The 16235-nt window shown below is 44.5% G+C and overlaps 1 protein-coding gene across 2 annotated transcripts in view; it reads right to left on the bottom strand.

The window, feature by feature from the left end:
• The window catches only part of HSPBAP1 (HSPB1 associated protein 1), a 43379-nt gene that overhangs the window by 19415 nt on the left and 7729 nt on the right, over window positions 1-16235 (bottom strand). Inside the window, exons 1-3 of one of the 2 annotated variants that reach the window (XM_079764913.1) lie at window positions 14769-15746; window positions 9578-9656; window positions 5587-5713 (exon numbers count right to left, since the gene is read on the bottom strand). In XM_079764913.1, coding sequence (XP_079621039.1) covers window positions 5587-5713; window positions 9578-9586 — 136 coding nt within the window. In that variant the 5' untranslated portion in view covers window positions 9587-9656; window positions 14769-15746. Of the gene's footprint in view, window positions 1-5586; window positions 5773-9577; window positions 9657-14768; window positions 15747-16235 lie in introns of those variants that run through there. The other variant, XM_079764915.1, reaches the window with a different exon arrangement.

The raw sequence follows: 16235 nt of genomic DNA, 5'->3' as shown, positions 1-16235 counted from the left end.
AATGGCTGACCTCAGGACCTGAAACAATGATCAACTACTCCCTACGTTGCCCCCAACCAATCAGAAGAGCCTACAACTCCAACTCCCCAAATCACCATGATTACTAATTTTCCCCATACATAATCTGTCCCTGTGTGGTCCCTCCTGGAGCCAGGTTTTAGAGCACTAGCTTACCTGTGACTGCGGGCTTATGCCATTTCCTTAAATAAATCTTTACTTTCTTTGCTGTAAACTCTTGGTCACATCTTATTGGGTTTTGATGGGTGCTGGCAAATGGACCCCTTTAGTCTGGTAAGATCAGTAACAAATACAGTGTTCTTAATATGTAAGGAATTTATTTAAAAAAAAACAACCCTCAAAAACATGAAAGCCCAATAAGGAATAGTCAAAGAACAATTACCAGAAAGAAAATACAATTGCCACTAAACATGAATACATGTTCAATATCACCAGCAACCAAAGAAATGTTAATTAAACTCATGAGATGTTATTTTTCACCTATCAGCAAAATTGTTTTCATTTCTTTTTAACTGAATTTATTGGGGTGACATTGGTTAATAAAATTATATAGGTTTCAGCCTGCCTGGCATGGCTCAGTGGTTGACCTATGAACCAGGTCAGGGTTCGATTGCGGTCGGAGGCACATGCCCGGGTTGTGGGCTCAATCCCCAGTAGGGGGTGTGCAGGAGGCAGCCAATCAATGAATCCTTCTCATCACTGATGTTTCTATCTCTCTCTCTCCCTCTCCCTTCCTCTCTGAAATCAATAAAAAAAAATATATTAAAAATAATTATTCAGGATACAGTCTATAATATATCATCTGTATGTTGTATTGTGTGTTCAGCATCCCAAGCAAGATTATTTTTTAAAAAGTGCCGTCTGCAAAGAGCTGGGCCGTAGTATCAAAGGTCTTTCATTCTTCACCCCACACAAATATCTGAATGTCCATTAGGAGCTCAGTCCACCATGAGAAAGTGAACTTCTTCATGGGAAGAGAGACTTTAAAACAGTTCATTACTGACATAACTAATCAGTTATTATAACTATGCTAAATGTTACTAAGAAATAGTGGGTGATCTGAGATAATTTAAGAATCACACATTTGGGGATAAGGGGGGAGATGTGGTCAGGAAAGACTTCCAGGAGAAAATGCCATTTGAGCTAATATCTGAAGGAAGAAGAGAAATTAACTAGGTAAAGGTGGAGTAAGGGGAAAGAGGAACAGAGAGAAGCATGGCTAGACTACAGACACAAAGGCCCTGAGGTAAGAAACAAATCTCTGGAAATACAAAAAATGCAGAAATGCTTGTTTGGCTTGAGCTCAGGAAGAGGGATTAAGCTGATGAGACAAATACAGCTTTCTACACCAAAACAAAATTTTGACCTTTAGCCTAAAGGTAATGAGAAGCCATTTAAGGCTTTAAGCAGAGAAATAAGATGAGTTTAAAAAAAAAAAAAACAAAAAAAACCTGTCTCTGGTTTCAGTATGAAGAAGAATAGCCTAGGTAGGGAGAGCAGGAGGTGCAGTGGTGCTATAGATGAGGCTACTGGAAGGAGAGAAAGCAGGGTAACCCCATCTAGAGGATGGCCATGGAGAAAGAGAGAAGCAGGTTGCTACTAGATATTTAGGGTGTAAGTCATCAAATCACCGGACACCACTTAAGAGAGGCATTCCAAATGACTCAGAGGGTTGTTGTGTTAAGAAGATTCATGAGTATTGTTGCTACTGATGATAATGGTCATATCCCTTTCATGATCCTTTTAGAAATCTATTCTAGAGAAATAATCACAAACTTGGACAAGATTTATTTTCAAAGTTGTTTACTACAGTCCTATTTAAAAATTTAAAACTTCTAAGCAATCTAAATATCAAAATAAAAGAATTTAAAAAATACATCATGGTATTATCATATAATGGAATATTAGGTGGCCATTTAAAAGTCACATTTAATGTTAAGAGAAGCTGCTCAGAATATGTTAAGTAAAAAAGAAAAGCAGGCTATGAACATTAATACATTATTTTTAAAAGACAAAAAGGCGCATATGGACATATGTACACTTTGGTAATAGGACCAAGTGCTTTTTAATTTCTCTGGATCTTCCTTTTTTTTTCAATATTCTCTACAATAAGCGAGTCATATTTTTATTTTTAAATTATTTATTTTTAAATAACATTTATTGAGCATTTACTATGTGCTAGGCACTGTTCTAAATGTATTATGTACATGAACACACTTAATCTATTACAGACAAGTTAAGTTACTTACCCAAAATCACACAGTAAGCCAAAATTTGAATCCATGCAAGCTGACTCTGAGTCAGCTCTCTTATTGCTTGTGGCAGAATTGCATTTATACTCAAAGAATAACTTTAAGATTTAGTATCCAGAATATATAAAGAACTCTTTTATAACTCAACAAGACAAAAAAAAAAAAACCCAAAAAACAAAACACACAACACAACAAACCACCCAAAAGCAAAAAACATCTCAATTAGAAAATGGGCAAAGCATCTGAATAGGCATTTCTCCAAAAAAGATACCCAAGTGGTCAATAAGCATATGAAAAGATGCTTAACATCATTAGTCAAGGGAAATGTGTATCAAAAGCATAATGAGATAATAATTCACCCCACTAGAATGGCCAGAATAAAAAATGGAGTAAGTGTTGGCAAGGACAGAGAACTCGGACACTCATTTTATTGGGGTGGGAATGTAAGATGGTTCAGCTGCTTTGGAAAACAGTTTGGCAGTCCCTCAAAAGGTTTAATACAGAGTTACTGTATGACTTGGCAATTCCACTTCTAGGTATAAACCCAAGAGAAATGAAAACATATGTCCACACAAAAACTTGTACATAAATGTTCATAGCAGCCTAATTTATGATAGCCTAAGAGTGGAAACAACCCAAACGGCCAGAAACTGATTAATGGATAAGCAAAATGTGATACATACACATAATGGAATACCTATAAATATAAAAGCCTAATATGCAAATTGTCCCTGTGGAAATTCAGCCAGGAGACTGATCACTCACTATGACGTGCACTGACCACCAGGGGGCAACGTGGAACAAAGGAAGGCCCCGGTTGGCAGCTGGAAGGCCCTCATTGGCCCTGATCGCTGGCCAGGCCTAGGGACCCTACCTATGCACGCATTTTGTGCATTGGGCCTCTAGTTCAGTAATAAAAATAAATGAAGTTCAGATACATGCTACGACAAGGATGAATCTTGAAAACATGCTATGTGAGTGAAAGAAACTAGCACAGAAAGCCACAATATTGTATGATTACATTTATATGATGTGCCCAGAATAGTCAAATCAATAAAAACAGAAAGTAGATTAGTGGTTGCCAGGCACTGGCGGTGAGGTAGAATAGAGGGTGACTGCTAAAGGGGTACTGGGCTTCGTTATGGAGCGATGAAAATGTTCTAGAATTAGATAGTAATGATGTTGCCCAACATGGTGAATATGCTAAAACCACTGTATACTTAAAATGGTGAAATTTTCATTATGTGAATTTTATTTTAATTTTTAAAAAGAACAAAATATCTTTAGTAAAAACTCAAAGGAGTTGTCACAACCACAAAGACTTTCTACTTTCTTTTATGCTTAAGTATCAACTTGAAAATGTCAAATTACTGTGACTCATCTATAAGTCTGAATAAGATTAAGAGTTAATATCCATAGAGCACTTAGACCAGTGACTGACACAATAGCTCTCAATAACTGTTAGCTATTAGTAGTAGTATTGTATTTAGAGTCTAACCAGGATGGGGGAAAAATTATGTCCTATTTCTCTCCAAATTATTGTCTTCAATGAGTGGAAGATTTATTTGACTACAATCAAGAAGGAAAAAGCACATGCTGATTTTTATGTGGCTGCTGCTGGTCTAGCATTTAATTTAAAAAAATACAGCAAAAACATTTCGTTCTGTCATAGGAATACAAGGAGAGTCTAGACACCAAAAACCGAATAATTCTATGAGATCTACTAGAAGGTCAACATGAAAGAAAGAAGCTTTGAGAAGACGGATAATTTTTTAAACTCTGTCTCAGTTAGTAGATTCATAGGTCACCTCACAGCAATACTTAAAACGCTCAATTTCTAGACTACCAAACCTGCCCATATTTAAATATAAGTTAAACACACATTCTGAAGCCAGACAATGTTGTGGACTCCTTTAGATTAGAAATGATATCCTTCTCTTACATTAACTGCTAGAGACCCAGTGTACAAAATTCGTGCACTCATTGGGGGGGGGGGAGGGTTTCCCTCAGCCTGGCCTGCACCCTCTTGCAGTCCAGGAGCCCTCAGGGGATGTCCTACTGCTGGCTTAGGCCCGCCAGGGGGAGCAGGCCTAAGCTGGCAGTTAGACAGCCTTAGTACTACTGTGGAGGCCAGAGAGGCTCCTGGCACCACCACTGCTCTCACCAGCTGTGAGCCCAGCTTCTGGCTGAGCGGCGCTCCCCCCGAGAGAGCTCACTGACCACCAGGGGGCAGCTCCTGCGTTGAGCGTCTGCCCCCTGGCAGTCAGTGTGCTTCAGAGCCACCGGTCCTTCTGTCGTTTGGTCGATTTGCATATTGGCCTTTTATTATATAGGATTCTGAGAGGTAACAATAATTGTGCTATCTGACTATAAGGCAAACAAATCAAAACATTACAAGTCTTCAGGGAAGAAGAGGGAGCTGGCAAAATCTAATTGCTTAAGAGAATAAGAAAATAGCTTTACATATTAGCTGCAATGGAGGTCAGGCAGCTGATAAGGCAGAGAGATAAAATTTCAACCAAGACTGAGCACTATAAAATAGTGCCTGAAGCCACACATAAAAGGACACATTCTATGCAAGTCAAAATTGGGAGCAACTATTAGATTACTATTGGTCATTTTCAGTCATGTGGGAACAGAAATAATAGCAGATTAACAAATATTTATTAAGCACTTGCCACATACTTGAACAAAAACATTTTATACTAGAGGCCTGGTGAACAGATTCCTACACTGGTGGGGTCCCTCGGTATGGCCTGCGAGGATCGGGCCAAAACCAGCTCTCTGACATCCCCCAACGGGTCCCAGATTGCGAGAGGGCGGTTCTCGGGTGACGCACCCCAGAATCAGGCTCCCTCCTCTCCAGTTCCGGGTGTATCATCCGAGAACTACAGCTGCCAAGTCAACACAGCTCAGCAGCTCCTGCATTAAGCGTCTACCCTCTGGTGGTCATTGCGTGTCATAGCTACAAGTCGGATGGGCAAACAGTCAGACGATCACTTAGGCTTTTATATATGGAGATGAGGATAGGTTGTTTATTCTTTAACCTTTTGCACTTGGATGCCGAGTGTGACTCAACACGGTTAGCATTAGAATAAAGGAATCAAGAAAAAAGCAAGCGAGTGCAAAGGGTTAAAAAAAAAATCTTAACACAAACTGTCCTAAAACTTCTAATAAAATATTCTCTATCTGAAAATGGTCAAAAGGAGAATTAGAAATAAAGGATTTTCTAGAGATAAAGAACACACTGCTGGGAATGTGGAAATGCTATTGAAGAGACATTATTATTATGATTACTTGTGGTAATCATACCTACCTGTATCTGTACTTTTCATTCCCATCCTAAATCGTATCTGCTTGCCATGAAGGACCTTGGAAAGGTGCTCAGCAGTCCAGTGTTGTGCTGGCCAATCAAAAACCATATTACAGAAGACTGCAGGTTGCTGTAAAGACATGATAATTTCTTTTGCTTTCTCTGGTGTGAAAGGTTTGACATATTCATCTAGGAAGAGAAATAAATAGAGCAACAGATAAGTAACTATAGTTATTTCATGTAATAGGAAAAATAGCTAGTATCGTTTTTATTATAGCAAATCTTTTGTGTAATTACACTTCACTTATTACTGATCATATAAACCTATACTAATAAAAGGGTAATATGCTAATTAGACTGGACATCTTCCGGACATCCTTCTGGACAAAGACACAGTGGCGGGGGCCAAGGCAGAGGCGGTTAGGGGTGATCAGGCCAGCAGGGGAGAGCAGTTAGGGGCGATCAGGCCTGCAGGGGAGAGCAGTTAGGGACAATCAGGCCGGCAGGGGAGAGCAGTTAGGGGCAATCAGGCAGGCAGGCAGAGAGGTTAGGGGTGATCAGGCAGGCAGGCAGGCGAGTGGTTAGGAGCCAGTGGTCCTGGATTGCAAGAGGGATGTCCGGCAGTCGAACATCCCCTGAGGGGTCCCGGATTGGAGAGGGTGCAGGCTGGGCTGAGGGACTTCCCGCCCCCATGCATGAATTTTGTGCACTGGGCCTCTAGTATAAATATAAATATCAAACAACCATAATTCATCAATGAATTATATTAAATTTTAAATGTTAGAAAATACAATTTTTAATGTCAAAATGTTTTTTAAAAAGGCTTTCTAACTATTTAAATTTTAAAAGATGCAATTTTTTTGAAAATATTATTTTCTAAACAGAGGATAATGCAAGAAAAGCTGATATAAACTACTCTAGAACAACCAGAATTGCTGGAGTCAGCAACAATTCTACGTGCTCTATCACATATCTATGCCCCCAAAACCAACTGAATTAATAAAAATATATCAGTCAGTGGGAAAAGAGAAATTACTTTTATTGAAAGATTTTAAAATAATTTTTAAAATGTGCTAGGAAGAGTATCAGGGTTAATCCTTGACCAGTTTGGCTCAGTGGATAGAGTGTCAGCCCATGGACTGAAGGGTCACAGGTTTGACTCTGGTCAAGGGCATGTACCTCAGTTGTAGGCCCAGTTGGGGTGTGTGTGAGAGGCAACCAATCGATGTGTCTCTCTCACATAGATGTTTCACTCTCTCTAAAAATCAATGGAAAACTGTCCTTGGGTGAGGATTAACTAAATAAATAAATAAAATATTTGTAAAAATAAAAAAATAATCATTGGCTTCAATTACATTTATAAAGAGTATAGGTGCTAAGAACTGAGTACTTCAATAAATTCCACAGAATTATATGATGTTAATTCTGGATAGGACAGTAAATATTAGTATCCTATCTAATAAAAGAGTAATATAGAAATTGACCATCACACCAAGACACAAGATGGCTGCCCCCATGTGGACACAAGATGGCCACCACAAGATGGCCTGCAGGGGAGGGCAGTTGTAGGAAGTTAGGGGTGACCAGGCCAGCAGGGAGGGCAGTTGGGGGGGGGGGACCAGGCCAGCAGGGGAGGGCAGTTGGGGGGGCAGGCCTGCAGGGGAGGACAGTTGGGGGGGACCAGGCCTGCAGGGGAGGACAGTTGGGGGGGACCCAGGCCAGCAGGGGAGGGCAGTTGGGGGGGACCAGGCCAGCAGGGGAGGGCAGTTGGGGGGGACCAGGCCTGCAGGGGAGAGCAGTTGGGGGGGGGGGGGGGACCAGGGCTGCAGGGGAGGGCAGTTGGGAGCCAGCAGTCCTGGATTGTGAGAGGGATGTCCAACTGCCCGTTTAGGCCCGATCCCAGTGGGACATCCCTTAAGAGGTCCCAGACTGGAGAGGGTGCAGGCTGGGCTGAGGGACACCCCCCCCCACCCCGTGCACGAATTTCATGCACTGGGCCTCTAGTTTGCTAAATAAAAGAGTAAGTAAATTTATCTTTAAAGATATGTTAAACACATTGCGGACCAGTAGTTTTATTGCTAGCTTTACCCAGTAGCCAGATAAATTTCTATTGAACAAGTACAAAAACGTTTTTACATAAATGTTAAAGGCACACTTTAAAATTAAATACCCATTGCATTTTGAAGTTATTTATTACATGTGCTTACAAGCTAATATCTTTTTAAAGAATGATACTTTGTAAAACACTGTGTAATATGAATCGAGAATTCTCAAGATCCATCCGCAATGTGTTAAGATGAAAGTGTTCTGGGAAAGGTAAAAAAATGCTTCATACTTTGACCCCCAAAACATATATTTATGATTCTCTGAATCAGCTAAATTGTGTATTTCAGTTATGTAATCTGTAATTATACTTAATTCAAAAAAATTTAGAAAAGCTCATAACTAATCCAAATTCTCCCATCATCCAACTTTTTATAAACTTTCTGATAAAAGAATGAGGAATGGGGCAGGACTCATTGAGGAACTTGAGTAATTTGTCTGAATATAAGACTTACTTTGAAAGAAAATGAAAATTTAAGTCAATTTGATTTCCTTTCTTAGACAAGGGCAAAAACTCAGAATCCTTTCCTAAACCCGTGGTGAAAGTGAGCAAGCTCTAAGCCTTCAACAGCTGACATTTGATAACAGTGTGTCACCTTCTCCATACTCAGGGCTTCCAAGTGAGGAGGAAATCGGTATGGAAGCTTAGAGAGGTAAGGGCAGGTAGAAGAGCTGGGGACTACATGGAGGGAGGAAGGAGAGACACTCTTAGGTCTCGATGTAAAAAAAGCCCCAACTCTATCTTTTTAAAATATTGATTTATTTATTTTGATTTTAAAATATATTTTTATTTATTTCAGAGAGGAAGGGAGAGGGAGAGAGATAGAAACATCAATGATGATTCCAAATCTTAGCTATGGTAAACTGTGCTGCTATGGACATAGAAGTGCATATATCCTTTCTGATTGGTGGTTCTAGTTTCTGGGATATATTCCTGGAAGTGGGATCACTGGGTCAAACGGGAGTTCCGTTTTTAGGTTTTTGAGGAAACTCCATACTGTTCTCCACAGTGGCTGCACCAGTTTGCATTCCCACCATCAGTGCAAGAGGGTTCCTTTTTCTCCGCATCCTTGTCAGCACTTGTGGTACATCTACACAAATACTACGCTACTGTAAAAAAGAAGGAATTCTGACCATTTGCAACAGCATGGATGGAACTAGAGAGCATTATGCTAAGTGAAATAAGCCAGTCAGAGTCAGAGAAATATAAATATCACATGATCTCACTCATTTGTGGGATATAATGAACAACATAAACTGATTAACTAAAACAGGTCCAGAGACAGAGAAGCATCAATCACACCATCAAACCTCAGAGGGAAGGTAGGAGAGGGTGGGGGTAAGGGGGCGAGATCAACCAAAGGACTTGTATGCATGCATATAAGCCTAACTAATGGACACAGACACCAGGGGGGTGAGGGCATGACTGGGGGGTTGGAGGGCAATGGGGGGGGGCGGTAAGGACACATATGTAACACCTTAGTCAACAAAGAAAAAAAAAAAAGAAACAAGGTACTAATACATAGTACAACATAGGTGAACTTTTGAAGAAAACATTATGCTAAGTGAAAGTCAGTCAGTCATAAAACACCACATATTGTCTGATTTCATTGATATGAAATGTCCAGAATAGGGAAAATCCATAGAAATAGAAAGTAGATTAGTGGTTGCACAACTCTACATATACTAAAAACTATTGAATTATACATTTTAAATAGGTGAATTGTGTGGTATGTGAATTATATCTCAATAAAGCTGTTACAAGAAAAAAAAAGAAACATCAATGATGAGAGAGAATCATTGATTGGCTGACTCCTGCACGCCCCATATACTGTGGATCGAGCCTGCAATCTCGGCAATGTGCCCTGACCAGGAATCGAACTATAACCACCTGGTTCATAGGTCGATGCTCAAACACTGAGCCATAGCAGCCAGGCCCCAACTTTATCTTCAAATGACCTTGAAGTACCCTGTTAAAGAAAACAGGATGTTATGAGGAATAAAAAAATGTTTCTATCTTTCCTTGAGATGTTTACCACTTTTGACATGTATGATAAATGCACATTTAAGGTCTGAACTCATACTGGCCTATCCATACAAGGTTACCAGATTGCAGTGCACCAAATCTTCCAGGACTTGTAGGGCCAGATTCCATGTGCGTGAAAATGGACAAGCTGCATTTTTATTATATTTTAAAACAATTTTTAAAAATATATTTTTATTGATTTCAGAGAGGAAAGGAGAGGGAAAGGGAGAAAGAAACATCAATGATGAGAGAGAATCATTGATCAGCTGCCTCCTGCACGCCCCACACTGGGGATGGAGCCTGAAACCCAGGCATATGACCTTGACTGGAATCAAACCCAGAACCCTTCAGTCTGTAGGTCGACGCTCTATCTGCTAAGCCAAACCAGCTAGGGCTATTATATATTTTTAAAGTTTTGCTAGACTATGTATGAAAAGCTATTAATACATTCATAATACTCTCTCATTTGTGGCATAAAAATTAGAACTATCCTTTGAGAAATAACTGGGACAATGAAGCAGAAGTCTCAAAGAAACACCCACTAACCTAGTAACTCAGGAATTTACTTTTAACAAAATAATCATGAGATATACATTTGTAATATATGTATGTACATACATATAAAATATCTACTACCGCAAAATAAATCGGAAAATATAAACCTAGTGTCTAAGAGTAAAAAGTATAACTAAATATTTCCCCCATGGTACATATGTCCAGTAACAATAAAAATGAGGGGAGAAACCAAGATGGCGGCATAGGTTAAACACCTAACCTACAGCCGGGCACAACAATTTCAAAAACACAACTAAAAATCAAAACGGACATCATCCAGAACCACAGGAAAGCTGGCTGACTGAAATGCCCACAATTAGAAGGAAAGAGAGGACCACAAGGAAAATCAGGGAAGCCGTAAAAGCTTGAGGTATGGAGACACGGGCGGAGACACGAGCCCGCGCGCGTGCGGGGAAGACGGAGCCGGAGAGGAAGGGGCGGCTGACGGCCGGGCTGGCGTTCTCTGGCGGGAAGGAGATAAAAGCGCCAGATTGTGCTGAACCCCAGCTCCGACTGCACTGAACCCCAGTTCCGGGCGAAACCCTGGGAAGCCGGGCTCATGCTGGGGGAGTCTGGGCTGTGGGGCGGAGACACGGAGGAGTTGCGCCGGAGCCGCGCACGGGAATGTGCGCAGAGGAGGGTCTGTTGCCTGTGCCGCTGGATTGCCCTAGCGGGAAGGAGACAAGGGCTCCGGACTGTGCTGAACCCCCAGTTCCAACTGCACTGAACCCCAGTTCCGGGAAAGACCCGGGGAAGCCAGGCTCATGCTGGGGAAAGCTGGGCTGTGGGGCAGAGGTGCAGAGAGGCGGCGAAGAGCAGAGCACCGGAGGCGCGCACGGGATTGTGCGCGGAGGATGGGCTGTTGACTGTGCCGCTGAATCACCCTGGAGGGAAGGAGACAAAAGCACCAGACTGCAGTGAGCCCCAATTCTGACTACACGGAAACCCAGTTCCGGGCGAGAATCTGGGAATCCAGATTCATTGGGGGAGAGACTAGACTGTTTGGCAGCGCGCGAAACTCCAGGGCGCTTTTCTCTCAGAGGTGTTTGCTGGGAGTACAGAGGGACACAGGAACCTCATAGGGCGGGGCTGACGGGAAGCCAAGGCGGTAGGCTCCGCCCTGTAACTCCGCCCCATCCAAGCTGAACACAGAGGCTTTTACAATTTTGCAAGTCTAGTTGAATGGGGCTGTCTCCCGGCATAGACACAGCTGATCCTCACAGCCAATTGGACTGGAGGTCACATCCTCCCAGTGTACCAACAGCAATCAAGGCTTAACAACACCAAGACTTTGCACTCAGCCCACAAAGGGGGGTATCAAGAGAGACCACCTAGGGAGATTGGGGAAGCTGAGCGATAGGGAGGCAGCCAAAAGGGGAAGACACCGAAACAGGTCACGAATATAAGGGATGCTGTAATTCATGCTGAGGGGCCACAGGCAGTAGCTGACCTACACTCCATTGGAGACCCAGAAACGAAGGCATCTAGTGGTCGGTGTGAGATGACACCAGATTTCAACCACTCCCATAAGGGACACATTCAAGAGGCAGACGCAGGGAGCGCCAAAGCCTTGCTGCACCAAGACCCGGCACATAAACGTGTCTCCGGCACAGCAACTCTTCCTTTATAGACACAGAGGGTCCGCACGGCCAATTGGCCTGGAGGACAATTCCTCCCAGTGACACCAACAACAATCAAGACTTAACTATACAAACAAGGACCAAGATGGAGGCATAGGGCAGAAGCCTGATTGCTGCCTACCACAACAATTTTGAGACTACGACGGGAGAGCAGAGCAGACACCATCCAGAACCACCGGAGGGCTGACTGAGCAGATGCTCTACAACTAGAATAAAAGAGAGGGGTACGCGGGATGAAGCTGATGCCGGTGACCCAAAGACCACACTTTAAAAACTACGGCTCAGGCGACACAATGGCGGCCTGGATCGTGCTCGGCGCAGTTCCCCCAGCGGTCTCCGGCTGAGGGGAAGGCTTCACTCGCTGCCGAGCATGGACAGACGAGCCCCTGGGAGACATGGGGTGGGAGACTACGCGCTTGCTGACCTCCGAGTCCTTCAAGAATCTCAACGCCCCGGAAGCGGCCAGGTGCGCACGCTCGGCGACCGGCCACCACTGCAGACCCAAGGGCCGACGCAGCCACCCCGGACCAGCCCGCCGCCGTGCACCGGGCACACCGGAGCTTCGCTGAGCCCGCCGCCCAACGAGTTCTGCGGTGGCTGCCCTGGAACTCTGAGAAAATGGCCGAAGGAATTGCTGAGAGGGAATTGACCAACAGGAATTGGGATCAAGAAGATGAAACCCCGCTGGGTCCCGGATCCGGGTGAAGCCGCGTGCCCCTGGGTCCGGGTGAGGCTGGGAACTGGATCAGGGTGAGGCTGGGCCCCGGGTCCAGGTGAGGCCACGTGCCCCTGGGTCCGGGCAAGGCCATGCGCCCCTGGGTCCGGGTGAGGCTGAATCCTGGGTCTGGGCGAGGCCGTGTGCCCCTGGATCCGGGTGAGGCTGGGTCCCGGGTCCGGTTGAGGCCGTGTGCCCCTGGATCCGGGTGAGCCTGGCCCCGGGTCCGGGTGAGGCCGTGGGCCCCTGGATCCGGGTGAGCCTGGCCCCGGGTCCAGGTGAGGCCGTGGGCCCCTGGATCCGGGTGAGCCTGGCCCCGGGTCCGGGTGAGGCCGTGGGCCCCTGGATCCGGGTGAGCCTGGCCCCGGGTCCGGGTGAGGCCGTGGGCCCCTGGATCCGGGTGAGCCTGGCCCCGGGTCCGGGTGAGGCCGTGGGCCCCTGGATCCGGGTGAGCCTGGGTCCCGGGTCCGGGTGAGCATGGCCCCGGGTCCGGGTGAGGCCGTGGGCCCCTGGATCCGGGTGAGCCTGGCCCCGGGTCCGGGTGAGGCCGTGGGCCCCTGGATCCGGGTGAGCCTGGGTCCCGGGTCTGGGTGAGGCCGTGGGCCCCTGGATCCGGGTGAGCCTGGCCCCGGGTCCGGGTGAGGCCGTGGGCCCCTGGATCCGGGTGAGCCTGGCCCGGGGTCCGGGTGAGGCCGTGGGCCCCTGGATCCGGGTGAGCCTGGGTCCCGGGTCCGGGTGAGGCCGTGGGTCCCTGGATCCGGGTGAGTCTGGCCCCGGGTCCGGATGAGGCCGTGGGCCCCTGGATCCGGGTGAGCCTGGGTCCCGGGTCCGGGTGAGGCCGTGGGCCCCTGGATCCGGGTGAGGCCACGCGACCCTGGGTCTGGGAGAGGCCACGCGCCCCTGGGTCCGGGTGAGGCCATGCGCCCCTGGGTCCGGATGAAGCTGAATCCTGGGTCTGGGCGAGGCCGTGTGCCCCTAGATCCGGGTGAGGCTGGATCCCGGGTCCGGGTGAGGCCGTGGGCCCCTGGATCCGGGTGAAGCCGTGCCCCTGGATCCGGCCGAGACCAAACCAGAGGGAGTCGGACCTGCATTACCACCATTTGTCCACCATCCAGAGCTGAGGGGTCAGTGCAGACATGTACTCATAAGGAACTGGTGGACATTGATATTGGGTCTCAAAAGAACTGTTGGACCAGAAAGAAACTCACTACAGACTGATTCATTTGCCTGTCAGCATAACTATTATTGCTCGTCGCACATTCAATTCTTATAAGTATATTTCTAGTGACACATGATTTCGCTCATCTAGAGGAAAGGATGAACAACATAGACTGATGAACAAGAACAGAACCAGAAACAAGGAGGCATCGATCGGACTATCGGGCCTCAGAGGGAGGATAGGGGAGGGTGGGGGGAGGGGGGAGAGATCAACCAAAGGTCTTGTGTGCATGCATATGAGCCTAACCAATGCTTAAGTTCAACAGAGGGTTGGGGCATCCATGGGGAGGGGTGTGGGATGGGAATGGGGGGATGAGGACAAATATGTGACACCTTAATCAATAAAGAAATTAAAAAAAAAAAACAATAAAAATGAGAGCTATGTATAAATCTGTAGAGTTGTAAGGACTGGAATTGACTCAGAGAACTATTGCAATAGCCAAGAGAGAAGTGTGATAACAAGGCCCTGAACAAGAAGTGGCAATGAGGAAGGCAGAGATGGTAAAGATGGAGAAATATGCCACATAGTTCTATATACATTGAAATAAAAATGCACATCTGATCCTCTAAGAAGGCAGAGGAGATATTTTATTACCACTACCTGAAGAAATGGAAGCTCAGATGTCAAAGGGCAACACCCTGTTGATGAACTGAAACTATAGGTCCCATTCCCGATTCCCAGTCCAGGGCTCTTTCCACTGCACAATCCTGATACCAGAGAATTAAAACGGAGGGGCTTACACTGGCACCAAAATCTCAGGAGAGATAATATAAGCTGAAAAGATAAATAGGTGCAGGAAAGCTTTAGATCGACTGATAGATAATAAATCCGTATGAGCTGTTGGGGAGGGAGGAATGGTTTGGTTCGTGCATCGTATATGTGTTGGGGGAGGTGTTAATAGTAGAGGCTGCTGGCTGCCTAACTTACCATTCTCTTCTTCCTTCCTAGCAGAACTTTGGTCATTGGGAGTAGCTGAAAAATTACATTTCTTAGACCACCTTTGCAGAGATACATCTGGAAGTTGCGAGTCATCCTTTTTCCCCTTATCCTCCTCTCCTATCTTTGGCTTGGGAAACAGACATAAGGGTTAGCCATCACGAGAGATAAAAGAACAGCCCAGGAAATTGCAATGTCAGCTGAAAGAACGCAAAGATGTCCATCTTTGTGCCACTGGGCCACCAGCCAAATTCCACTTCCTGAATCCTTTCATATTAAAAAAATTAACTCTTATAGTCAATACACTGTTATTAGCTCATAACTGGTATAACATCTCGCCTTCTGAAGCTATCGTTTTCAAGGACAACCATATATTCTCTGTTAGAAAACAAGACACCAGGCTCAAAATGGAGTTGCTTATGTTAAGCCCCAAGTCACCAACCTCAAACTTAATTAAAGTTTCAGCTCTCATAGAAATGGAATATTGAACCAATCAAGAATCACCTGGTTAGTACTAGCAAGGCAATCTGCCTGACAGACCCTGAGATCTCTAAAGGAAAATGACCCTGATAGACCCTGACATCTCTAAAGGAAAATGACCTTGCCACAGCCAATCCACGTTTTGCTAGTGTAACTTCCTGTTCCCACTCCCCTGTGCCTATAAAAGTCTTTCATTTTGTACAGCTTCTTGGAGCTCCTTTCTATCTGCTAGATGGGATGCTGCCCGACTCATGAATCTTTGAATAAAACCAATAAGATCTTTATACTTTACTAAGTTAATTTTTTTTTTTAACATTCCTATAAAGTGCCCTGTGGCTTAAGTTGGATGAATCATGGCTGGTCTAACCCACTGTAGCATTCTGTCAGTTCTAAGGTTGTAAGATATTCAAGCTTTGAACATTTTACTTCTAGGAATTTGAAGGACAGAGATAAATAGAAGCACCAGTCTGTTTGGGGTTGGGTTTTTATTAATTCTGCTTATCTTAAATCAGAGGTGATAGATCATATGGCTTGAAAGTTCCCAAAACATGTCTAGTGTTTTGACAGAACCGTTTCAAAGAAAATAAGTACATTTCTCTCTAACATAATGTTAAAAATTTTAAAACTATTTAATGATCTGATCTTAAAAAAATCCCAGAAATTATTAAATAGGAGACTCTAAAAACTAAAACACCTGGCCCAGTGATTGGAATAGATTAAATGTTCCAATATTTGCTAAATGAATGAAAAGTGCTATAAAACGTATACAGTGCAGAGCAATAGGATGCTCCCTGTAATAGGAAATCAGCATATTTACAGAATTTCAGGCCTATCAGTGAAATAAGACAACCAGCTGGTTGTGAGATAAAACTACTTTGGTTTCTGATAGTTTAGTCAACAATGAACCAGGTCATTAAATTAACAAATTTAAGTATTACAATTTCCTTTCAGAAGAATGCAATCTATACTTTATTAATT

Source organism: Cnephaeus nilssonii, assembly GCF_951640355.1.
Source record: "Cnephaeus nilssonii genome assembly, chromosome: 3".
Classification (NCBI taxonomy): Eukaryota; Metazoa; Chordata; class Mammalia; order Chiroptera; family Vespertilionidae; genus Cnephaeus; species Cnephaeus nilssonii.
The sequence above is the reverse complement of the archived record's forward strand: the minus strand, read 5'-3'. Positions and strand labels throughout refer to the sequence as shown.